The 24,685-nt window shown below is 46.3% G+C and overlaps 1 protein-coding gene across 1 annotated transcript; it reads right to left on the reverse strand.

Moving 5' to 3' along the window:
* Nucleotides 1-13,439: 13,439 nt before the first annotated feature.
* CLDND1 (claudin domain containing 1) lies at nucleotides 13,440-24,160 on the reverse strand. Its single transcript, XM_068160602.1, has 6 exons — nucleotides 24,076-24,160; nucleotides 23,347-23,524; nucleotides 18,125-18,426; nucleotides 16,316-16,423; nucleotides 15,550-15,687; nucleotides 13,440-14,727 (listed from the first exon to the last, which is right to left on the reverse strand). Exons 3-6 carry the CDS (start codon nucleotides 18,411-18,413, stop codon nucleotides 14,507-14,509), a joined length of 756 nt encoding a protein of 251 aa, XP_068016703.1. The 5' UTR covers nucleotides 18,414-18,426; nucleotides 23,347-23,524; nucleotides 24,076-24,160; the 3' UTR covers nucleotides 13,440-14,506.
* Nucleotides 24,161-24,685: the final 525 nt, after the last annotated feature.

A 24,685-nucleotide genomic window follows, 5' to 3' on the forward strand; every position in this document is an offset into this window, starting at 1 on the left:
AGTTCTCTCCCTCACTGAGCAAGCAACTATGTGAGAGCTTGGGGGTCCCCTCCAACCTGGCATTCTGTGATTCTGTGATACTTATTTCCCTGCTAGCATCCAGCAGTCAGCTCTTCAGGGTGTTTTGTTTAAATTGCTTGGGTCTAGGTAAACCTGTATCTTGGCTGAGTTTTCTAGGACTATCAGAGCTGGTTACCTGGCTTTATGTGCTCCAGGACAGGGATTCTGTCAGTGCGCTTAGTTTCTTCCATTACTTTAGAAATACAAATTACTGGTTTATTTCTTTGCTAAGCAGTCCATGAAGCTCTGCTGGACTGACTGGCAAAAGCAGTCTACTTCTTCTTGAAGTAACTTACCTGGAGTAACTTACTTGTGTTCTTTCTAAAATACTAAATTTTTGTTGCAGCTTTACTACAGAAAAGCCCAAAACTGCACACCTCCCCTTTCAGTAGCATTTGTTTTGTCTGTAGAGCTACTGGAGGGCATCATTGCTGCCTACAACTACCTGAAGGGAGGGTGTAGCTAGGAGGGGTTGGTCTCTTCTCCCAGGCAATCAACACCACAAGAGGACACAGTCTCAAACTGCACCAGGGGAAGTTTAGGCTAGAGGTGAGGAGAAAGTTCTTCACAGAGAGAGTTGTTAGCCATTGGAACGTGCTGCCCAGGGAGGTGGTGGAGCCACCATCTCTGGAGGTGTTCAAGAGGGGATTGGACATGGCACTTGGTGCCATGGTTTAGTAGTGGTGAGGTGTTGGGTGACAGGTTGGACTCGATGATCTTTGAGGTCTTTTTCAGCCTTATTGATTCTATGATCATTTGCCACTCATTTAGTAAGCTTAACTGTAAACAAACACACCCACCAATCAAAACATATTTCTCAGTCATTTCTATACTTCCAGGTATTTTAACCTTTATACTTCTTCAAATAGTTTGGCCTTCCCTGGAAGAGTGATAGTTAGACCACTGTTTAGTTTAAACCTGACTTGGCATGCTTGCCATCCTCTCACACAGCTCTTGAGCATGCCTTCACACATTGCATGTGTGCCAAATTGCATGTTTGGTGCTTTGTTCTCTGTTTGGAATACAGGGGGTATTTTTTTCTGAGACTATCACAGACAGAGCTAAGTTTTGGATATCTTCACCATCTTAATGCCAGCTATGACCAAAATCTTCTTTACTGAGTCACTGCTTATCTTCTTATGAAAAAAAGAAAGTTGTTTCATTTTCTTCTCTGCATACCCTTCCTGGCTACAATCACTGCACTTGGCTAGTAAAAGAACATATCTGAATTAGCATTTTTTACTAGCTACATGTGGGACTGGGGAGTGGGTGTCAAGTATGAGTTCTCATAGAATCACAGAATTGTTTCAGCTGGAAAAGACCTCCAAGATCACAGAGTCCAACTGTTGACCCACCACCACCATGGCCATTGTGCCATGTCCACATGTTTCTTGAACACCTTCAGGGATGGTGACTCTACCACCTCTCTGGGCAGCCTGTTACAATGCCTGACCACTCTTTCAGTAAACATTTTTTTCCCTGCTAGTCAATCTAAACCTCCCCTGGCACAGTTTCAGGCCATCTCCTCTTGTTCAGTCACCCACTCATAGCTGTAGATCGGTGCTTGTGCATTTATTTTTCCTTGTATATTTCAAGCTCCATTGTGCTGTTTGCTCAAGTATCTCTGGACCATTATGGAGAGTTTTACCTGGAAGTCTGATATTAACAGGCTAATGGGGTGCTTTGTTTGAAAATAAGGATGGGAAATGTTCAACTGCCTGACTTTCCCTTCACCATTATTTTGATAAGTCTTCATAGGATGAAGCCTCAGACAGGGTAAAATTGTCAATCCCAATGCACTATGACAACCTACAAAGCAATGTAATCCTAGAGATTAAATGTGTTGGTGCACTGATCCTTGGGGAGACATTTCTCTTACTTAGAATAACATAGCAAGATTTTCTTGGCCTCAAAAGCAACAAAACCTCCAACCCCATAAGCTGGAAACCACAAGATAGTTTCAAAACAAATTACCTATGCCACTGACTCCAGGTAAGCAACAAAGTCCCACAGTTTCTCTTCTTTTTTCTCTTAAGAGTTAGGGCAAGATTTCATGGGACAGCAATGTGTCCTTGTGGCCAAGGCCAATGATATCCTGAAGTGCATTAAGAAGAGTGTATCCAGCAGGTCAAGGGAGGTTCTCCCCCCTGCTCTAATCTGCCCTAGTGAGACCACATGTGAAATACTGTGTCCAGTTCTGGGCTTCTCAGTTCAATGGGGACAGGGAAATATTAGAGAGTCCAACAGAGGCTATGAGGATGATTAAAGGACTGGAACTGATGAGGAAAGACTGAGAGATGTGGGACTGTTTAGCCTGGAGAAGAGAAGGCTGAGAGGCAATCTCACTAATGTTTACAAATACCTGAAGGGTGGGTGCCAAGAAAAAGGTTCCAGTCTTTTTTTCAGTGCTGTCCATGATCACGATGAGGGGCAATGGATACAAACTAGAATGCAGGAAGTTCCATCTCAACATGAGGAAAAGCTTTTTCCTTGTGAGGGTGTCAGAGCCCTGGAACAGGCTGCCCAGAGAGGTTGAGGAGTCTCCTCTAGGGACTTTCAAGATCCATATGGATGTGTTCCTGTGTGGTCTGCCCTACGTGAGCCTGCTTTGGCAGGGGTGCTGCACCTTCAGATCTCCACAGGTCTGTTCTAATCTCTAGGATTTTGAAACACAGTTAACATCTAATGCTAAAATGATAGATTTCTATTGAAAGCCCTTAAATATAGGATCCAGTAATCCTAGGCATGCATGCACAGCTGCTACCTCAGCTTCATACACCAACAGGGCACATGAAGTGCCCACCACTGTCACACTGAGGTGCTAGAAAATCTCTTCAGTTTGCTTATTTCTAGTAGCTCTTCTCTCTCTGGGCTTAACTGCTCACAACTTTAATGCTCTCTTCTTGTTTGTTAAATTCTGTTACTATGAGAAGATTTGCATGGCATTCAGTAACTTGAGCTGGAAAGAGTTCAAAGAACTCACCTGAGAGAAATGAGACTTAGGTTAGAAAGAACCTAAATAAAAACCCAGCAAGAACAAAGGGGAGCTCAAGAATGAAGCACCTCTGCTAAGGCACAATTAATTCAGATAGGGCAGAATCTATTATGATGAGGAATAAATGTTTCCTGTTTGAAAACTAATTAATTGTAATCATCTTAGAATCAGTAACAACCTTAACTAACCTCATTTGCAGAGGCACATTGCAAAGAAGGGTTTTGGGAACCAGCTAGTGAGTACTTCTGTGTGAAGAAGCAGCTGAAGAAGAATACCATCTCAGAACAGATATTAATGTACCACTGATATGAAGCCATCTTCCTTCCTGCAAGGCTAGAAGGAATATCAGCTTTATTGTTTGCACTTCAGACTTATTTTCCAAACCTCATGGCTACAAAACTATGGCACCACGTGCCATGTCCAGTCCCCTCTTGAGCACCTCCAGGGATGGTGACTCCACCACCTCCCTGGGCAGCACGTTCCAATGGCCAATCACTCCTTCTGTCAAGAACTTCTTCCTAACATCCAGCCTAAACTTCCCCTGGGGCAGCTTGAGACTGTGTCCTCTTGTTCTGGTGCTGGTTGCCTGGGAGAAGAGACCAAAACCCTCCTGGCTACAGCCTCCCTTCAGGTAGTTGTAGAGGGCAATAAAGTCTCCCTTGAGCCTCCTCTTCTCCAGGCTAAACAACCCCAGCTCCCTCAGCCTCTCCTCACAGGGCTGTGCTCAAGGCCTCTCCCCAGCCTTGTTGCCCTTCTCTGGACATGTTCAAGAGTCTCAATGTCCTTCTTAAACTGAGGGGCCCAGAACTGGACACAGTACTCAAGGTGTGGCCTAACCAGTGCTGAGTACAGGGGCACAATAACTTCCCTGTTCCTGCTGGCCACACTATTCTTGATACAGGTCAGGATACCATTGGCCCTCTTGGCCACCTGGGCACACTGCTGGCTCATGTTCAGCCTACTGTCAACCAGTGCCCCCAGGTCCCTTTCTGTTTGGCTGCTCTCCAGCCACTCTGACCCCAGATAGAATCATAGAATCAATAAGGTTGGAAAGACCTCAAAGATCAGTTACTTGCCCCACACAGAGTCATCCTTCCTTCTATGCACTGGCTTCATTGCTCCCTGACTTGCAAGTTATGGTTTCTAAACATTCTAGAGGCGCTGTTCAGGCCTCTCAGGAAAGCCCCAACTATCTACAGTTTTGACACACAACATCATGGAGATATCAAGTCCAATACCAAGTCTGGTGCTAAACCATGGCCTTTAGTGCCACATCTGGAGGTGTTCAAAAAAGGACTGGAGGTGGCACTTGGAGCCATGGTTTAGTTGTCATGAGGTGTTAGCTATTAGGTAATAGGTTGGACTTGATGATCTCTGAGGTCTTTTCCAGCCTGGTTGATTCTATGATTCTATGATCAGCTGAGGCTGAAGACAGACAAATGAAGAAGAACAATTATCTCCTGCATTTTTTATGCATATCCCAATTTATTACATCCCAGAACTGGAGATTCACAGAAAATACTACCATTTCTGAAATGCACCTTCCAGAATCTTCATTATCAATGGCTTTCATTGCCCCACTTACCTCTCACTGCTGCAAATAACACTCAGGATTTTCTGCTAGGTCAAGGAGCTTGAAATCAGTGACATCTTGATTGAAAATCTTCCTTTTCAGTGAGAAGACAAAGGTGACTCCCATAATTCACAGAATGCATTGGGTTGGAAGGAACCCTCAAAGGTCATCTTGTCCACCACCCCTGCAGTGAGCAGGGACACCTCCAGCCAGATCAGGCTGCTTAGGGCCCCATCAAGTTTGACCTCAAATGTCTGCAGGGATGAGGCCTCCACCACATCTCTGGGAAACCTGTTCCAGTATTTCACCACCCTCATTGTGAAGAACTTACTCCTATGTCTAACTTAAATCTACCCTGGTCTAGTTTAAAACCATTACCCCACATCCCATCCCTATAGACCCCTGTAAACAGCCCTGACCCACCCTTCCTGTAGGTCCTCTTCAGATACTGAAATGCAGCTATGAGGTTTCCCCAGAGCCTTCTCTTCTCTAGGCTGAACAACACCAACTTCACACTAGAGGTGCTACAGCCTCTTTGTGACCCTCCTCTGGACCTGCTCCAGCAGGCCCACGTCCTTCTTGTGTTGGGGCCCCAGATCCAGGTGAGGTCTCAGCAGGGCAGAGCAGTGGCAGAATCACCTCTCTCTCAGCCTCCTGGTCACACTTACTTTGATGCAGCCCAGGATGCAATTGGCCTTCTGGGCTGTGAGTGCACATTGTTGGCTCATGTCCAGCTTCTCATCCACCAGTACCCCCAAGTTCTTTTCTGCAGGGCTGCTCTTAACCTTGTCATCCCCCAACCTGTATTGGGGATTGTGAGCCCCATGAGATTCTCCTCAGCTCTCCTCTCCAGCCTGTCCAGGTCCCTCTGGATGGCATCCTGCCCTTCAGTCTTACCAACCACACCACTCAGCTTGGTATCTCCTGCAAATTTGCTGAGGGTGCCCTCAGTCTCACTGCCTTTATACTGTTGATGAAGATACTGATAATTGCTAGAAACTCTAGCAGTTAATCTAAAAATCTCTGGGGAAAAAAAATTTCCCCACAAACTGTCTTTACCTCTAGACCAGAATCTTTGCACTGTGCATGATGGCACCACAGAGGTTTTCCTTTACTGCTCCATCAGTTGATCCCTGCTTCCTTGCCAGCCTGTTGAACATGAACAATGCTCAAATATGAAGAAACTATCAGCTCCCTGCTGGCATCTCCTGGGGTGAAGATGACCTAGAGCATGGTGTGTAACAGAAGCAGATAGCTGGCAGGAACAGGAGCTCCTTTAGGCCAGGCTGCACTACATAAATCTTTTACTGCAAATTAAGGTCTTATTTCTCATTCTGTGAACACTGGAGGCAGATAAAGTAGCCCATAAGCTGAGCACCTGGCAGAGCAAAGCCAACAGCATCCAGGCCATAACAACAAGGGTGCCAGAGCTTTTAAAGGCATTCACAGCCATAGCTGCATGCACTAACATATGGTCCTATGCCTAGCATTTCCAGTTAGCTGACCTTAGGCTTCCAGCTGGGTGTGTAACTGGGATGTGAACAGATTTAAGGTCCTCTGAGTATGGCCCAATGTGTCTCTGAAGCCAGCAGCTAGTTTGTTTATTGTGGTAAAGCAGGCTATGAAAGACAGAGAATGAGGAGAGGAGAAGACCTGGGGCTTTTTAGTCTGGAGAGGAGAAGACTAAGAAGGGATATCACAAATGTATATAAATATTTGAGAGCTGGGTGTCAAGAAGGAAGGGACAGCCTCCTCTCACTTGTGCCCTGTAATGGGACATGGGGCAATGGATGTAAACTACAGCACAGGAAGTTCCATCTCAACATGAGGAAGAAATTCTTTGCTGTAAGGGTCGCAGAGCACTGGAACAGGCTCCCCAGAGAGGCTGTGGAGTCTCCTTCCCTGGAGACTTTCAGGTCCTGGCTGGATGCATTCCTGTGTGACCAGCTCTAGATTCTATGGTCCTGCTCTGGCAAGGGGGTTGGACTCGACGATGTCCAGAGGTCCCTTGCAACCCCTAACACCCTGTGATGCCCTGAAATCAGTGCAGAAACTGGGAGAAGGAAGCAAGGAGATAGAGAAGGGCAATAACACTCCTATCACGTGGGTGATGACACTCTTGTCAGCACACAAAGGTTCATGCAGGTAAAACAGACCTGTCTGCTCCAGAACAGGTTTGACCTCCTCTCTCCATAACCTACACACTTCCTTGTGCTCCCTGCAAAGGACAGCTGTTGCTGCTACAGTCTCCTCTTCAGCCCCAGGCCTGCAAGGGGAATCACTGAGTATTGTCTGTACTGTCTCACACACAGTTACCAAAGCTGTCCAAGTGCTGTTCCTGGGCAGATTTGCAATGGGTTAAGCAGAATGGTGAAGCTGCTCCAGACCTGCTGGCAGGGACTGCTCATTTGCTGCAGCAACCCATGTCCCACTCACCAGCATCTCCTGCCTCACTTCCCAGTTCAGCACTGGGAGGCAGCAGTGACTCCCCCAGCAGCATCTCGCTACTTACACCATTCATGGGGGATGGTGAAATCACTTTCCAGAGCCTGAAGACCTTTAGTGAACCCAAGCAGTTGTAGCACTGAGCAGATGTTGTGATTTTATATCACTGCTGCTGTTGTCTTGTGTGGAAGCGAACATCAAAATGCAAATCAAAACCAGTTAAATGGGTCACTTGAGTGCAAAACAAAAGGGATTTGTTTGCCAAAGAAACTACTGCAACAGCCCCAGAAAGCAGGTCTTATTCCTGGTGTAGACAAGCCCCACCCTTTTTCAACCAAAGCAATTTAATGAGGGTTGGACAGATGACTGGACTAAAGTCACTGGGATCACAAGGTCACCCACCAAAGCAGTCTGTTTAAATTAGGGAGTCTCCTTCTCTAGAGACTTTCAAGACCCATCTGGATTCGTTCCTGTGCGATCTGTGCTAGAGTCTATAGTCCTGCTCTGGCAGGGGGTTGGACTTGATGATCTTTGCAGTTCCCTTCCAAGCCCTAACATTCTGTGACCCTGAATCAGCAGTGGTGAGGGAGCACAGTCCAGTGCAGGGCTGGAACCCAGGAAGGCCATGGAGAGGCTGTGGAACCAGTTCTCCAGCGTCTACTATCAGCGTCACCCATAAGCAGGAAGGCTTTGGCAGAGCTGAGGCATTGCAGCAAATAAGCACCTGCCCTGCACTGCCACACCAGCACACCCCTGGGCTCACCCAGCCAGGCCTCTGAAACATGTATCAGCTTGATTAACTGGTGGAGTCAATCAATGATTACATCAGCATCAGCATAAGCCATACCAGATGGTCAGCTTTGGTGCTCCCTGTATGTGTTTGTCACAAGCAAACCCTCTGATAATGAGGGAGGCTTCTCAGTGAATTTACACAGAGGCCATTTAACGTAAGAATGTATTGCCATGGTCACCCAGCCAACACTGCTGGAGAGCAGACTCTGCAGAGCAGTCACCCAAAGAATCAAACTAGCTAGACATAAACTGTGCCTGGCCTCTGAGGAAGGAAAGCCCATCTCCATCCCTCAGGGCAGTATTAACTCAGTAGTTTAGCCCAAGAACAAAATCCTAGCACATCATGGTTGGACCCTGCTGGGAAAGGCTCTAACCATAATCAACTACCACACAAGAACTAGCCCAAATGTAATGGGTAGGTCCACTAAAAAGTAATACATGTTAAATGTTTCCTCTTATGAGACAGTGACACAAAATACAACAGCAGGTTATCTTCTCTGCAAGCATCAGTCTAAGAAACACAATATTCCAAACCCAGTAAATGCTAAGAGACACTTCAAAAAAGGTGGGTAGAAGCCTTCAGAAACCTGGGGAAAGACAGGTGGCTATTGAAAGAAATAATGAATTATTGTTGCTCAGAAGAGTTCTGATGAAGTGATAGCTAACCTTCATTAAACCTTTGGTTTGTTGAAAATGTTCAGTCTTTACCTCAGAAAAAAAACCCCACAAGGCTAGAGATGCTTGGATCCCCTGCAAAAAACCAATCATCATCTTCACTCCTGTCTGTGCACAGAAAGGATGGAGCAGAGAGGTGCCTGCCACTCGTTGCTCCAACCTGCTCCATAAATAAAACACCCTCCCTAGGGTTATTTTCAAAAGCATCAATTTTAGAAGGGAGGAAGAGAGAAGAGCAGAATAAATTGTATTGCTGTCAGGTTCTTTTCAGCGGTCATCAACTTGTGTAAAGGTTTGGCATGGGTCACTAGGCAGAGAGCTGCATGTGATAGGTTGGACTTGATGATCTCTGAGGCCTTTTCCAACCTGCTTAACTCCTGTATTCTGAAGTGTAATTTTGCACATGGCTGTTATTGCCATCTCCAGATACCTACACAGGCTTTCAGCTGCAGAGCATCCATTCTTTCACTGTCAAGCATCTGAACCCAAACTTGAACAAAGGCTTCACTTTGCACTCTCTAGTTTTGCAAGCTGTAGCTTAAAAAGATAGGGCAAGATTAATACTCTACACCAACAGAAGTCAGCAGTAAGCACCCTTAGAAACCAGGTTACAAGGAAGCTCAAGCACAAAACTTGCTATTCCTGAGGAAATGAGGAAAAAACCCCAACAAACAAAAAAGGAGCTTCAAGATGTTATCCTCTCTGTTGAGATACACAATCTACTCAAGCAGGAAATACAGAGAGATAGAGGTGGGCTGAGATGAGCTGCTGACATTTCAGAATTTCTTTGAATAGCAAGTGCTGGTTGAGTACCCACAATGCTGGTGAGTAAAGGAGAGATACTCAGAAGTCATTGCCTTGAATCAGAACTACAACAGCACTGCAAGAGACAGACTGTGAGCTGGTACATAGCTTGATGCCAACCATAAGGGACAACAGGGGGGAAAAAACAAACCCAGCCAAAAAAAAACCCAAACACCTTTCTCAAAACACACTTCAGAGCATTTTGGATGGGGGAAGAAGGAGCATTCATTATCACTGTAGCAAAAACTGCCACAGACCTTCCACAGGGAAAGGACAACCTGGCCAACAGACAATCCAGACAGAAAACTAGACCACTACACAAAGTTTCTGGCATGGCAAGAGATTACAAGGGCCCCTTAGGCCATCCAAGACACTGCTAGCACTTGCACCCACAACATATTTTTCCTTTCCTAAGTGGTGAACTGTTCCCTATACACAACTAAGTAATTCTTTGTTCTGCTCTATACTGCTGTAGTGTCAAACACCCCCAGTTCTCATGCTCAGTCTGACAGGACTTCTCCTCCAGTTTCTCCTTTTCCTTTCGTATACCTTCTCTTAGACTTTCACTGGCCCATGCAGCTAGCTAGAGATGTGTGCCATTTCCCCTGTGCACACAGACACATAAGGACATCCCTTGTTTTCATCTCTTTTGATCTCACTGTAGGTATCTGCCCCATCCCCATCTCCAACACCCAACCAGTATCAGTGAACATCTCCCATGGGCAGACCACAAAATATCAAGGAACATCAATCAGCCTTTGATCTCACCACTTTGTCCCAGAGTTGGACTGCTCTTCACTTTTCTGAGCAAGGGTGTCTGCATTTGCACATGCACGTGACCACAGACATACCCACAGGCCTCAAGCTCCTCCTGAATGCAGTCAAACTCTGAATGTGGCATGAGGAACCACCAGGGCCTGTACCCCCATACTTTGTATGAGGGGTGTGTCTCAGTATTTGCTAGTGCACTTAACCACTTCTTTTATAGAGTTACTCCATCCTCAGTGCCTGCTCTGGTTTTTCGTTCTCCTCAACACCACCAGTCTGAGAACTCTTCCTGCTCCCTTTGCACCTTGAGCAGAGTTACAAAGCAGGCCAGCTGTAAGCATGCAGATCCACTACCCCAGACAACAGAGGGCTAACCCTCTTCCTGTATGAAACCTGCCTCTTGCTGAACTTTGTTTTTCATGAAGAAATCATTACACAAGAATGAAGGGAAAAAACCCCAACCCACCAACAAAACCAAACCCTGAAAGGCACCTTCATTTTAGTTAAGTGGTTCAAATCGAGGATCAATTAACGCTTGTTTTCTTCATTTCAGGGCAGAGATAAAAAAGCAGCCTTTATCTGAGACACAAAAGCAGGCAATCTGGGTTTTGCTGACAGATAAAAACACAGAGGACTTGACAGCACCCCTAACATTTCATTTTCTCTCTGTAACAATCCTTCTTTTGGAAGCAAGAAGGTTAACATTCGGAAACAGATTTACAGCTCAGAAAAACTGGTGTCTGGTACAAGAGGAAGCACACAGGACTGCCACTGTTCAGATCAAGTGATCCATGGCACAGCTATGCACCCTTGTCACCAAGAGGGCCAATGGTATCCTGGGGTGCATCAAGAAAAGGATGTCCAGCAGGTCAAGGGAGGTTCTCCCCTCCCTCTACTCCGCCCTGGTGAGACCACACCTGGAATACTTTGTCCTGCTCTGCACTGCCCAGTTCAAGACAGACAGGGATCTACTGGAGAGAGTGCAACACAGAGCTGTGAGGATGACTGCAGGACTTGAACATCTCTCCTATGAGCAAAGACTGAGAGACCTGGCATTGTTTAGTCTTGAGAAGAGAAGGCTCAGAGGGAATCTCATTAATGTCTATAAATATCTGAGGGGTGGGTGTCAGGATGAAGGTGCCAGGCTCTTTTCAGTGGTGCCCAGTAATAGAACAAAGAACAATGGGTTTAAGGTGGAACACAGGAAGTTCCACCTCAACATGAGCAGAAACTTCTTTTAAAAGAGGGTGATAGGGCACTAGAACAGCCTGCCCAAAGAGCTTGAAGTTTCTCCTTCTCTGTAGACTTTCAAAACCTGCCTGGATGCACTCCTATGTGGCCTGCCCTAGGTGATCCTGCTTTGGCGGAGGGGTTGGACTCAATGATCTCTAGAGGTTCCCTCCATTCCCTAACTTTCTATGATTAAATCACACCTTATGTAATCCAAACAACCCCAAACTGTACTAAATGAGATAGCCAGGCAAGGGTTCCTCTCAAATTGCAGAACTGCATCTTCCAATCCTTTTGACTCAAGCTGAGGTTTGCATGCTCTATTATTTCTGACAAACAAGGCACGAGACCAGATGAGCAGAGAGGCCTTATCTACCTAGATAAAAATTACTCTGAAAAAGCACTTGTATCAGTACACATCAGCTGCATGGATTTCCATGTACTCTCAGATATTGCACAGAAGTACCACATCCCTTATCAGGGGGTTAGAACTGGCCTGGACACTGTGAATAGGGAAAGAACCTGGTTCAAGAGGAAAGGTGAAGAAAAAAATTACTCAACAGCAAGAGAATGAAGATAATCTTGAACAGCCTACTGCTGTTTCATTTTGTAAAGACTGAAAAGATAACAATAAAAAGAGAAGTAGGTTGATCCCTATCACACACTATTAAATAAATAAGTACTTACATCAATGATACTCAGAGATGGCCCTGACTGTCAGGGAAGTGGTGACTGGGGCTGTTTGCTGACCCAGCAAACATGGCCTGGGTAGGAGCACTTAGTGAAAAATCAAACCAACCTCCCACAGAATTATTATCCAAAAAACAAAAAAACAAGAAGGAGTAACAGAAAACCCCAAACCAAACCAAATCCAAACCCAAGAAACCTGATCAAGCAAAACAACCAACAACAAAACCCCAACTAAGACATCCAAAAGCCAGCTGTGAGAGAAAAATGCCAATCTCCAGGTCATTCTCATCAACAGGGTTTCACAGAATCCTTGCCATCCCAGACATACTCATTTCTGTCAGGGTTTATTTCTTCTAAGACATAATTGTCCTGTTAGCCATGGAGTAAGGGGAATTAAGGCCTCAGAATTAAACAATTCAGTCTTGGAACTTTTCTAGTTAAGAAGCGCCCCTCAGTCTGGCTGAAGCTGTACTGATGTAGAAGAAATATCACAGTCTCACAGTATAACTTAGGTTGGAAAGGACCTCGAGGATCATCAAGTCCAACCTATCAACACAGACCCCAAATAAGTGCAGAAGCTGTGAACTAATTAAAAACTTTAGGGTGTTGCACCCCCCTCCCCCAGTGCTGAGCAGGAGGAAAATTTTAGATTGGCAGGAGCCCAAGAATGTGATTTTTTAAAGAAACTAATCTACCCAAACATCTTTACATGCTTTACAGTGAGGGTGGCGAGACACTGGAACTGGTGGCCCAGAGAGGTCATGCATGCCCCCTCCCTGGAGGTGTGCAAGGCCAGGTTGGATAAAGGCCTTGAGCAACCAGGTCTAGTGAAAGGTTTCCCTGCCCAAGGCAGGGGGGTTGGAACTAGAAGATCTTTAAGGTCCCTTCCAACCCAAACCAACCTATGAATCTTCATTTCTTAAACATTTCCCTTAGAACAAGAGCATGATCTAGACTTCATAGTATCATAGTATCAGTCAGGGTTGGAAGGGACCACAAGGATCATCTAGTTCCAACCCCCCTGCCATGGCCAGGGACACCCCACACTAGATCAGCCTGGCCAGAGCCTCATTCAGCCTGCTCTTAAACACCTCCAGGGATGGGGCCTCAACCACCTCCCTGGACAACCCATTCCAGGGCTTCACCACTCTCATGGGGAAGAACCTCCTCCTCACATCCAGCCTGAATCTCCCCACCTCCAGCTTCATTCCATTCCCCCTAGTCCTATCACTACCTGAGATCCTGAGAAGTCCTTCCCCAGCCTTCCTGTAGGCCCCCTTCAGATACTGGAAGGCCACAATTAGGTCACCTGGGAGCCTTCTCTTCTCCAGACTGAACAGCTTTTCTTTCCCCATGGAAAACTCACTGCAGGCCATTCCCTCACCCTCCCATCAGATGAATGCAAAGTTGAAAATTTCTGATCTTCTTTATTATTACTTTGTGGAAACAACAGGTTTAGGGCAAGATGGGGAAAGAGCAGCACCTTTTAAAAAAACCAGGTTGTGTGCCACAGAGGATAAACAAGCTTTAAAAAGTTTATATATGTACATATACACACACTGAACTGAAGTAAAAACAAACCTGTGAAGGGTCACTTTCAACACAAGCCTTATTTCACAGCAAGCAAAAGCACCACAAGTTAAGATTAGAGTGCACAATCACGTACAGGGCAGATACCAAACTAGCCTGGGTCCTGGAAGCAGTTGTAGCTAGAGCAGCACAAAGCTCCACATGGGCCAACTTATCCCACTCCTTGGCAAAGGCAAGTGCAGAGCCTGTGTTCAGGATGGTGTGCTGTGCTGGCACACTCACACCAGCTGCCCTTCTTGCATCAGTTTTGGCAGAAGCCATGAAAAGTACTCAGCTAGTGAGAGGAAGAGACCCAAAGCTGAGCTGCCAGGACTGATCTAGCCACAGCTTTTCCATAACAGAGGTTTCAGTTCCACTATGTCTCTTGGGTGCTCTCTGAGGGCACTGCCTGCTTGGGTCACACAGCAGACAACTCCTCATGGTTCGTAATTTATGCACTGAAGCTCCCATTTCTGCCTCCCTTCATCCAGCCTTTTCCTATCTCTCTTCTACCCCCCACCACTCCTCTTTCCTCCAGGCTAACAGGGTGATAAAATCAGGAAGGGGCATGTACATCTAACCAAGGGGCCAGTCAACAACCAAATGAAACTTTAAAAATGACAGTAATTCTTACAAAAAAAACCCCAAACCCAACAAGAAAACAACCCCAAGAAAACAACAATTTAAAAACTTGTTCAAGTTCTGCAGACTTCTGGCAGAGTTTGGTCATCTAGCCCAGAGGACTTTGTCTTCAGGGCCTGCAGGTGAAATTGTCTGACCTGGCAAGAAGCATGCAGTAGAAGATAAAATTCTAACTAGAAGGTTAAAAAAATAAATGTAGTAGTAGTAAGGGCTGGGGGAAGAAGAGACCATGACATGGAAACCCCATCCGGGGGTAGCAGCACTCATGCTACACGGTAGGCTTTCAAGAGCGTGAATTCCTTCCTGTTGGTGCGAGCTGCCCAGATGAACAGAGCAGCTGCCATGAACTGCAAAGGTGCCGAGACACAGGCTAAGCAGAAAGACCAGCCAAATTCACCCCTCACATCGGCAGGCAGGGGCAGCTTCTTATGGAGCAGCTCAATCCCAGCTACGTAGCAGCCAACCAGGCCCAGTGTACAAAGCCCTGGGGAAGGAAGCAGCAAAGCAAAATGAACAAAGCACAATGACCTTTCAGCAGCCTTCCAGTACCTGAAGGGGGCCTACAGAGAAGCTGGAAAGGGACTTTTTCTTAGGGCCTATGGTGATAGGACAAGAGGCAATAGTTTTAAACTGGAGCAGAGCAGATTTAGACTGCACATCAAGAAGAAGGGAGCTGGGGTTGCTTAGCCTGGAGAAGAGGAGGCTCAGGGGAGACCTTATTGCTGTCTACAACTACCTGAAGGGTGGTTGTAGACAGGTGGGGGTTGGTCTCTTCTCCCAGACAACCAGCACTAGAACAAGAGGACACAGTCTCAAGCTGCACCAGGGGACGTTTAGACTGGATGTTAGGAAGAGGTTCTTCACAGAGAGAGTGATTGGCCATTGGAATGTGCTGCCCAGGATGGTGGTGGAGGTGTTTAAGAGGAGACTGGATAAGGCACTTGGTGCTATGGTTTAGTTGATAAGATGGTGTTGGGTGATGGGTTGGACTTGATGATCTCAAAGGTCTTTTCCAACCTGGTCTGGTCTGGTCTATTCTATTCTATTCTATTGGTGGTAAGACAGTGGAAAGGGTTGTACAGAAAAGCTGTGGGTGCCTCATCCCTGGAGGAGTTTAACATCAGACTGGATGAGGCTTTGAGCAATCTGGTTTAGTGGGAGGTGCCCCTGCCTATGGCAGAGGGGTTGGAACTAGATGATCTTTAAGGTCCCTTCCAACTGAAGCTATTCTATGGTTCACCACTTGAGTGCTCTGGCTGTCACTACATGCTTCTGGAGGAAGGAAGGTGGATGGCAAGAGACCTACCTGCTAGGAAATGGAGGACTCCAGTGGCGATGGCAGGATAAAGGCTGCGGCAGGCACAAGCACAGAGCCCAATCAGAGCCCCAAAGCACATGAGGCCAAGGCTGACAAAGGGCAGGAGAAACTGTAACCGCCAGAGATCTGTAGGTGAAAGAAACACATACAAAAAGTTTGCTGAAGAAGTGCTAGAAACTGAGATTCTTACACCATCATTGTGACCTGAAATTGTGCCTGAAACTGCACCAAACGGGTTTGAGATTGGATATTGGGAAAAAGAGTGGTCAGGCATTAGAACAGGCTGCCCAAGGGGGTGGTGGAGTCTCTGTTTATGCAGCTGTTCAAGAAAAGTGTTTGGGATGTGGTTTAATGCCCATGGTGGTGTTAGGTGGATGGTTAGACTCTATGATCTCAGAGTCCTTTCCCAACCAAAACAATGATTAATTTTTTTCATATTATATTTGCTCCTATCCATGCTGCTTCTGCTCCATCAGATCTTCTACATTCATAGCCAGAAAGGGCCAGAGGCTCCACTGAGGTAGGAAGAACTTCATTTGCTGGCTTCCAAATTCCTATGTTGCAGTCATGGGCAAAACCTTTACTAGCACATCTAAGCTTTTCTTTCAAACTTTTGACCTGCTGCCTGTGCTACTGTGAAACAAACACTGCCAAGACACAGATGCTTTCCTCACTGGTGACTGTGTGTGTAAAATGCCTCTCTATTTTTTTTCCCATCCTACTTGTTTACCTGCCAGAATTGAAAGACACTTACAAGTTCGATTCAAATCTGTGCCACTGTTGTGATTTCCAGGCTCTATGTACTTCTCCATAAACTGATCAGAGAGGGAAAAACTGATGCAGTTTGTAGTCATGTCAGTTTCTGGGGGGACAAAAAAGGAGGAAAAAAACCACTGTTAGATGTCAGGTTGGACTCGATCTTTGAGGTCTCTTCCAACCTTGGTGATACTGTGATACTGTTTCCCTAGCATACTCCCCTTCAGGTCCTCCTTTGCCAATCATTTAAGCTGGTAAGGTCCTTAGAGAAAAAAAATTAGAGAAAAAAAATCATTTTAGAGAAAAAAATACCTCTCAAAATAATCTGTAGGATGAGGGAAATCTGTACCATGAGGGAGAACACTGAAACAGGCAGAGTTGGGGCTGTTCAGTCTGCAGAAGAGAAGGCTCCGAGGTGACCTAATTGTGGCCTTCCAGTATCTGAAGGGGGCTACAAGAAGGCTGGGGAAGGACTTCTTAGGATATCAGGTAGTTATAAGACTAGGGGGAATGGAATGAAGCTGGAGGTGGGGAGATTCAAGCTGGAGGTGAGGAGGAAGTTCTTCACCATGAGAGTGGTGAAGCCCTGGAATGGGCTGTCCAGGGAGGTGGTTGGGGCCCCGTCCGTGGAGGTGGATGAGGCTCTGGCCAGGCTGATCTAATGTGGGGTGTCCCTGCCCATGGCGGGGGGGTTGGAACTAGATGATCCTTGTGGTCCCTTCCAACCCTGAATGATACTATGATAATCTTCAAACTTACCTCAGTTATCCACAGAGAACTAGGCCATGCTTGACAGGCTGGGAAAGAAATATGGCATAGGATGCTCAACTATGTTGTCACACAGCCTTGTTCTTAGGAGTCCCTTAAAAAAGCTGTGTGTATCTCCATGTGCAGAATATAGTATCACACCAAACATCTCATTCAAAAATGGGACAGAAAGCACTATTTAAAGCACAGAAAAATACCTGCTTCTTTAAATTCCTCCCTGTGTTATGCCTCAGATTTTGCTTCTAGAACACTACTGAGCAGAGCTGTTTTAAGCTTCCTGCAAAGTAAGTATTTTCATTAGAGAGAAATAGGACCAAAAAAAGAGTATTCAATGTAATGCCTTTTCATAGTATCACAGTATCACTCAGGGTTGGAAGGGACCAGAGAAGCATTTTCAAGTGTGTTCTAAATGATGGGTTTCACACTCCCCACCAAATACCCAGAATCTACTCTGAAATAATTGCTCATCACAGTTTTTTTAGCCCCCAACCGCTGTGAATTAACAGTAAAAATACTTCCTTTCACACCCAGCACTATGGCACAAGAAATGCAACATGTGCTGATGCAACAGTGGGACACTTGTCAGAAGTGAGCAAAGTGAGCAACTAACTAAAAGGAGTGATTGCCCCCTTGATAAAGGAGTGATTGCCCCCTTGATAAAGGAGTGATTGCCCCCTTGATAAAGGAGTGAGTGATTGCCCCCTTGATAAAATTAGTATCTTTATGCCACCGATGGATCCCAGGGCTGCTCCTAAGAGGACAGTGACTGGCAAAGCAACTGTAACTGTAGTCCCCATTGGAAAGGAGATGCAAAACCACAACAAAGCTATGCCAGACTAAATTTAGATCAAGTATCACGTGTCAGATGCAGAGTGTGCGACACTGACAGCCACAGACTACTCGGCCTTTCGCGTCGTTAAATATTTAGACCGGCTGTATTAAAAGAACACCACACAAGCTAGAAGTAAGGCAAGAATATGTTCTGAAGAAGTTAGCACAGGCCAACTAGGGAAGCAAGCAATAATTGCTCTGGAGATACCTGGTGGGCTGTACCAGTGTGAGTTTTTGGGTACGGTGATACACCTCCGCCACAATCCAACCGTGCCATTGCACCTGAAGAGCGCATCTGTGTAGGTCTTCTCATCTGCCTCCTCGCTGACAAATTCCTCCCAGATGCTCCTACCAGCTTCACTAATGTTCTCAGCTGGGAGCAGGGTGTGGTATTCGTACCAGAAGTCAGTGCCAATGGAAGCTGCCATATAGATGGTGGAGATGAGGCTGAGCACACAAGCTATTACTAGCGCTGTCGCAAAGCGGTTGTCCATCATTGCGCCCTCGTCACTGTAAGGGAAGAGAAGGACAAGTGAGTAACTCCTCTGACAGTAAAGGCAAAGTTACCCTGGCAGTGTCAAAATTGTGACACAGAATCATGGAATGGTGTGGGTTGGAAGGGACCTTGAAGATCATCTAGTTCCAAACCCCCTCCCTACCGTGGGCAGGGAGGCCTCCCCACTAGACCTGGGTGCTCAAGACCTCATCCAATCTGGCCTTGAGCACCTCCAGGGAGGGAGCATCCACACACACACCCCCTGGGGCAACCTATTCTAGTGTCTCACTATTCTCTCACTGTAAAGAATTTCTTTCTGATATCCAGTCTAAAACTGCCCTCCTCAAACTTCAATTAATTCCCTCTCATCCTATCATTACAAGCCCTTGTAACAAGTCCCTTCCCAGCTTTCCTGTAGGCCCCCATCAGATACTGGAAGGCCACTGTGTCACCACGATGAAGTCCCTTTCAAGCAGCATGACAGAAATGCCAAATACAACAATTAGAAATGCCATTTCACTTTGGCATGAGGAATATGCATTGTTTCAAATGTCAAATCCTTGTCTTTGTATTTTCTACATGTACCTGTCAGGTGTATTTCAGCTGGTGTGGGCATTCTTCAGGAGAAAGTAAATCCATGTAAATATGGACATCTACATCCCTGATCAGAAAAGTGTATAGAGCTTCAGGAGAAAGTACTCAAAGCCAAACATACATACTAAGAAGGTTGTAGTGGGATGGGTGTCAATCTCTTCTCCCTAGTAGCAAGTGATAAGGACAAGAGGAAATGGCCTCAAGTTGGACCAGAGGAGGTTTAGATTGGATATTTGAAGAAACTCGGTCACTGAAAGGGTTATTAAACACTGCAATAGGCTCCCCAAGGAGGTGGTTGAATACACACCCCTGGAGGTATTTAAAAGATGCAGAGATGTGGTGCTGAAGGACATGGTTTAGCACCAGCCTTGGTAGATAGATAACGGTCAGAGTCCATGATCTCAAAGGTCCTTTCCAACTGAAATGATTCTATGATTCCTCTCATGCCACATCCCCTCAGGATATGCATACTTTCCTTTTCCAACATGCTGGAATCAAAGGAACTCAGAATGAGCCCACTGTGCTGGTGAGCATCCACTGGATCTGTGATTTCAGGACATGGGTATCACTTTCCTCCCAGCCACATGGAGCTAGCTTCTCTCTCCGTGACAACAACTGACAGAGCAACAGCCAACTCTGCCCCCAAAGCAGATGGCACAGCTCACTGCCATTTGTGATCCTGACTACAGGGAAGCACGGAGAATCCATCCAGAGCACCCAGGCAGAAGACTTATCTTTCCTTAAGAGATTACCAAGGGTAGAAGTTATTTTTAGCCTGCCATCCCATACGGCTTTTACAGCTTGTATTTACAGCAAAGATAAGAACCACGAGCATGCCAAAAAAGCTCTTCCAGACTGTTCACAAAGGGCAGCCATGCCAAGGTGTTGGAATGCCTTGAGGGAAGAGGAAAAAAAACCCACCAAACCCCCATATCTAGGCACTAGAGACAGAACACAAAGGAAACACTAAAAGACAAATTGAGAAAACGATGTTCAATGCTTCAATAATGCCACAATATAGAGAGTATAGAGTACTTCTGAAGAACTAAAAATGCAGGTGGGGTGCTCTGTTCCATGGTAACAAGATGACAAGACCCTTCAAAACTGAAAGGCCTTCACATGCTGTCATGAGGGCTTTGCTCTGGCTCTTTGTATTGGGGTCATTTATGCACTCCTTTGCAGGGTCATGGTCACAAATGGTGTAGATCCAGGGTCAAAGCAGGCATGGGAAAACACAGCCAGCACACATGCTCATGCTCATGACAATATTGTGACTTTAATGAGGAATTGATTGGATTGCTGACACATGAAACCTTTTGCAGATAGTACAGTATGGCAGAGGACTCTCCAATGCCTGTTGTTCTCCTGCATTTTTTGTGCTTGATTACATTTATGGATTATGATGAATCAGGCTTGATGCACTTGCCAAAAGAACAACAACAAAAGAATTCAGTTGAGTTAGCTCAGCAGCTGGAGCTAGCCTGGTGACATGAGCTACTATCTAATCAGCTCTTCTCTAGTGCTTATTCTCCCTCCTTTCTCCCACATACTTTGATCAAAATATTTTGGCCCTGTTTCCTTGCAACTGAATGAACCACAACTGGAAACATGAGATAAAACATGAGTGCTCAGGTCAGACTTGCCAGTAAGAAGTTCTGAACTATGAAACAAGGTGCAAATTAAAGCAGGGAGTTTCAAAGGCACTGATATTTGCTGCTAATAATGCCATTCTTATTTCTTTTCCCTCCCATATGCCTGTCTCTTTGGCTGAAACTGGCTGGCAGAGTTAGGGAGGAGACATGATGTGCACCCATATCATTCCCTAAGCTTAATTTCCATATTAAATGAAGCATGCTCCCCGTAATACCCACCCTGGAACTGCATCCTTAGCAAGGAGCAAGAACAGAGCTGATTCTGGGTGAACTGACAAGCAGCACCCATCTGAGACAAGAGCAGAGTCTGCACACCAAAACTGTAATTAAATAATAACCCACAAGCTGTGAACTTTTGTAAGGTAGCACAAATAGTGAGAGGGAGAAAACATTGTATCTGGACTTATTTATCTAGAAGCCAAGACTTGAGAGTAAATTTTCTGTGCAGCATTTCATTCTGCTTTATGTACTTCCATTATCCTTTGATACCCTGGCATCTAGTTCAAGGTACAAAGCACACTGGACAAGCAGAACAGGGAGGGCAAGTCGCTGTATGGATCTGACCTCACTGAGGGGTCCCACCCCCTTCACAACACAAACAGTGGAAGTGGCATCTCCACCAAAGCTGTGTTGTCTGGCTTCTGCTCAGCTGAGCTCTCAGAGCTGAGCAGATCCTCTGGCAACTCACTCATAGGGCAAGCAGCAGCACAGGCTGGTGAGCAGGCTGGTCTGGATTTTCCACTGTATTGCAGTCACATTCACTGCAAGACAAACCCTTGGCAACAGACTCCTCACTTTGGAAAGGGCTTTTTCTGGAAGGAGGAATTGCAAGAACCTACAAGCTCCATCCTCACAGCAGCGTCTGGCCAAAAAGAATGTAAGCAGAGCATTACTGGGCCATTGGTTTGCTGCCACTGCCTTTTAATTTAAATGTTTACAATGACAAAGTCATAGCATCATAGAATCATAGAATCAATAAGGTTGGAAAAGACCTCAAAGATCATCAAGTCCGACCAGTAAGTCCCATCAGCTTTGTGCCTAACATAAGAACTAAAAGAACAGGCTCAAAAATCTTACTTTCAGATGTAACACCCCTACTGCCAGGTACAGGACACTGGTGCTGGAAATATCCCTATGAGAGCACCATGAAAATACAACCACAGGCCTTCTGGCCAGCCTTCTGTTCATTGGCAAACAGTGGGCTTTGCAGAGCTGATGTCAGATGGCCACCAAGAGCAGATTACCAGCAAAATGAAGGGTTAAACACTAATCAGTAAATTGAATCATTGTCTAGTGTTCATTACATAGTTGGTAAATGGGACATGGCTATGTATTGATGTTCAATCCCAGTAATGCACAGCTCCAGGGACAGGTAGAAAGCAGCTGAGGTGACTATAATCCCCAAAATGAAGCAAGTGGCTTTCTGTGGCATTTGTCCCAGAAACAGCACACAGAGATTTTCAGTGCAGACAAGACAGTTCTAGGGCAAGAGCACACCCCCAATTCCTTATAATAAAAGTCCCCTCAAAGCCTCTGCCTAACACTTCAACCAGTTACAGAAAAGATGAAGAACTCTACAACACTTTAGGCAAATTCTGAACTATAAGCTCTTCCTACCACAGTGGAGTAGACTGAACTACCCTGGCCCACTCACTCCATGCATCCTCATCTACAGTAGACACATCCCCACTTAAATGAGGTGTCCTCTCCTCTGCTAAAGAGACAGTTCCAGCCCCAGGCAGAGCTCAGTGGCTATTGTAAACACAGTCAATAAGAAACAGTTGCCAGAGAAGGCCATGAAGACAGACAATACATATTTACCAGATTATGCCACCCTCCACAAAAGGTTCTATGCAGGTGCCTCAGAATAAGCTTACTTATCAACATTATTACTACTACCACCAGTGATGATATTGGTTACAAACATGTAAAGACAGATAATAAACAGAAACACTTTGCCTTTACAGGCTGCCAGCAAGATCCTCCATTGTTTTCACAGAAGCTTTGTTCATATGGCACTGCCAGTCCAATTTTTTTTAAGAGCAGAAGCTATTTCAAACAAGTTATGGCTGAAACTAAGCTATGCAATGAATTTAAGACAACACAAGGCAGCAAGAACCAGGCACTCAAGCAGAAGTGCTTCACAGGATGTTACACTTCTATTAAATACATAAATTTTTTTAAATTGAGACATAACAGTTTCAAAGCACCAGCTGATAAAAGGGAAGGCAAAGGACAAACCATCAGGGCCATTCAAAGGAATGACTCTCATAGAAGGCAAAAAAAGAGCAAGAAAAGACACAGAAAAGAATAAAAGCAAGTGTTCTGGGGGAAAAAATAATCAACTGTTACCACCAGAGAATGGATAAACATTGTAAGAAGTTAGTGTAGCATGGCAGAAGGGAATCTAAACCCATGCCTATTTCTCTCTCGTTACAGCATGACTCCCCTCAGCTTCAAGAAACCCCTTTCACCTGACCTCACAAAAGAGGAAGGCTGTGTTTGCTGGCACTTTCTCAGAAAACATGCCTGCCACCTGGCAGCTCTTTGGGAAAGCAGAAGAGGTAGAAAGCTTAAAAGAAGGTGTACAGGTGAGGCTGGCAACCCTACCAAACAGGATCTTCCTTTTAATACTCAGGGCAACAGGGGGTTATGAAAGGATGTTACCAAACAGTAGGTTTTTTTTACCTTCAGAGGTCCTCAGCGTCCCTCAGGACACACAGCTCAAATGATTCCAGGTCACTTCAGAGACACAATGTTGTTTGTGTCTTGTGGCAAGTGGAGAGCGTGAAATGTGAACTTCCCATCTGCCCTAACCGTTCCATTCATTCAGCTGCTTCAACACCACCAGCTCACAAAAAGCGACCTAGAAGGCAAAGCAAACAGTCTGAGATGATCACTTCACTTAGAAATTATTTCACCGAAATCTCCCAGCGTTACTCATTAAGGAAAAAAACATTAAGAAGGAGGGTGGGGGCATGGAAATTTGCTTCAAAAGCTCTTAAGCCAGCAGCACCCAGCCCCACCGGGATCAGTGCTGCACATGGGCGCCGGGCAGGCAGCGCCGGCTGCACGGACGCCTCTCGCCCCGTGCGAACGCCGAGCCCCATAGCTGGTCGCTACCCGGGCCGCGCTCCGGTACCAGCCGCAGCCCCCGAGCGGTGCCCACACGCTTCACCGCCAAGACGAGGCAGGGGCCAGGCCGTCTGCCCTTTCTCTTTCCCTCCCCTCGCCCCCCTTGCTCTGGCCTCTCAGACGACAGCCCTGCCACGGAGAGCAACCGCCCCCGCGGCACCGGCAGCTGCCACCGGGGCCGTCGGCAGCAGCCAACCCGAGGAAATTGCCTCGGCCCCCACGCCTCTGAAGCCCCCCTCCCACACTCCGCTCGCAACGACCCCGGCCCGGCGCGACACCCACCGCCCATCGCCGGCTCACACCCCCAGCCCCGCCGCTCCGCTTCCGCCCCGCGGTGCTGAGGGACAGGGCTGCGCCCCGCCGCGCCGGGCGCCCTGGGGGATGTAGTTCTGCCGCCCTCTTCCGCCATGGCCCAGCCGCACCATGGGAGCTGTAGTTCTCCGCTCTGCCCGGCGCCGCCACCATGCCGGCTGTGCCGCAGAATCACAGAACGGCTTCAGTTGCAAGGGACCTTAAAGATCATCTATTTCCCATGCCCCTGGCAGGGGCAGAGACACCTCCCACTGCACCGGATTGCTCAAAGACTGTCTGTGGGTTTTTTCATGTTGTAATATGCTGCCTGCCCTACAGGAGAATTTGACAAACAAACAAATCTATGCCCTGAGTCCAATAGAAATGGTAGTAAATATTCATAAAGCCACCTGTGAACTAATATGCAAACGGATGCCAGGAAGAAGCTGTGAGTAAGCACAAAAGTAGCAACAGCTTTACCAGTGTTCTTCTGACAGGATAAAAGTTAAGTCTCACAGAATCATAGAATGGCTTGAGTTGGAAGGGACCTCAGAGATACCTAGTTCCAACCCCTCTGCCATAGGTCCAACCCCTGACATAG

This window comes from Melanerpes formicivorus, unplaced genomic scaffold (genome assembly GCF_026170545.1).
Source record: "Melanerpes formicivorus ecotype bairdi unplaced genomic scaffold, bMelFor1.0.p_v2 SCAF_51, whole genome shotgun sequence".
NCBI lineage: Eukaryota > Metazoa > Chordata > Aves > Piciformes > Picidae > Melanerpes > Melanerpes formicivorus.

Bases quoted from the DNA above. Each gene is read 5' to 3' on its own strand.
- CLDND1 (XM_068160602.1), bottom strand. From the start codon at position 18,413: ATGATGGACAACCGCTTTGCGACAGCGCTAGTAATAGCTTGTGTGCTC. The intron at 15,688-16,315 runs GTAAGTGTCTTT...TTTCACCTACAG, and splicing joins CACAGATTTGAATCGAACTT to ATCTCTGGCGGTTACAGTTT. The intron at 14,728-15,549 runs GTAGGTCTCTTG...TTCCTTCCCCAG, and splicing joins AGTCCTCCATTTCCTAGCAG to GGCTTTGTACACTGGGCCTG.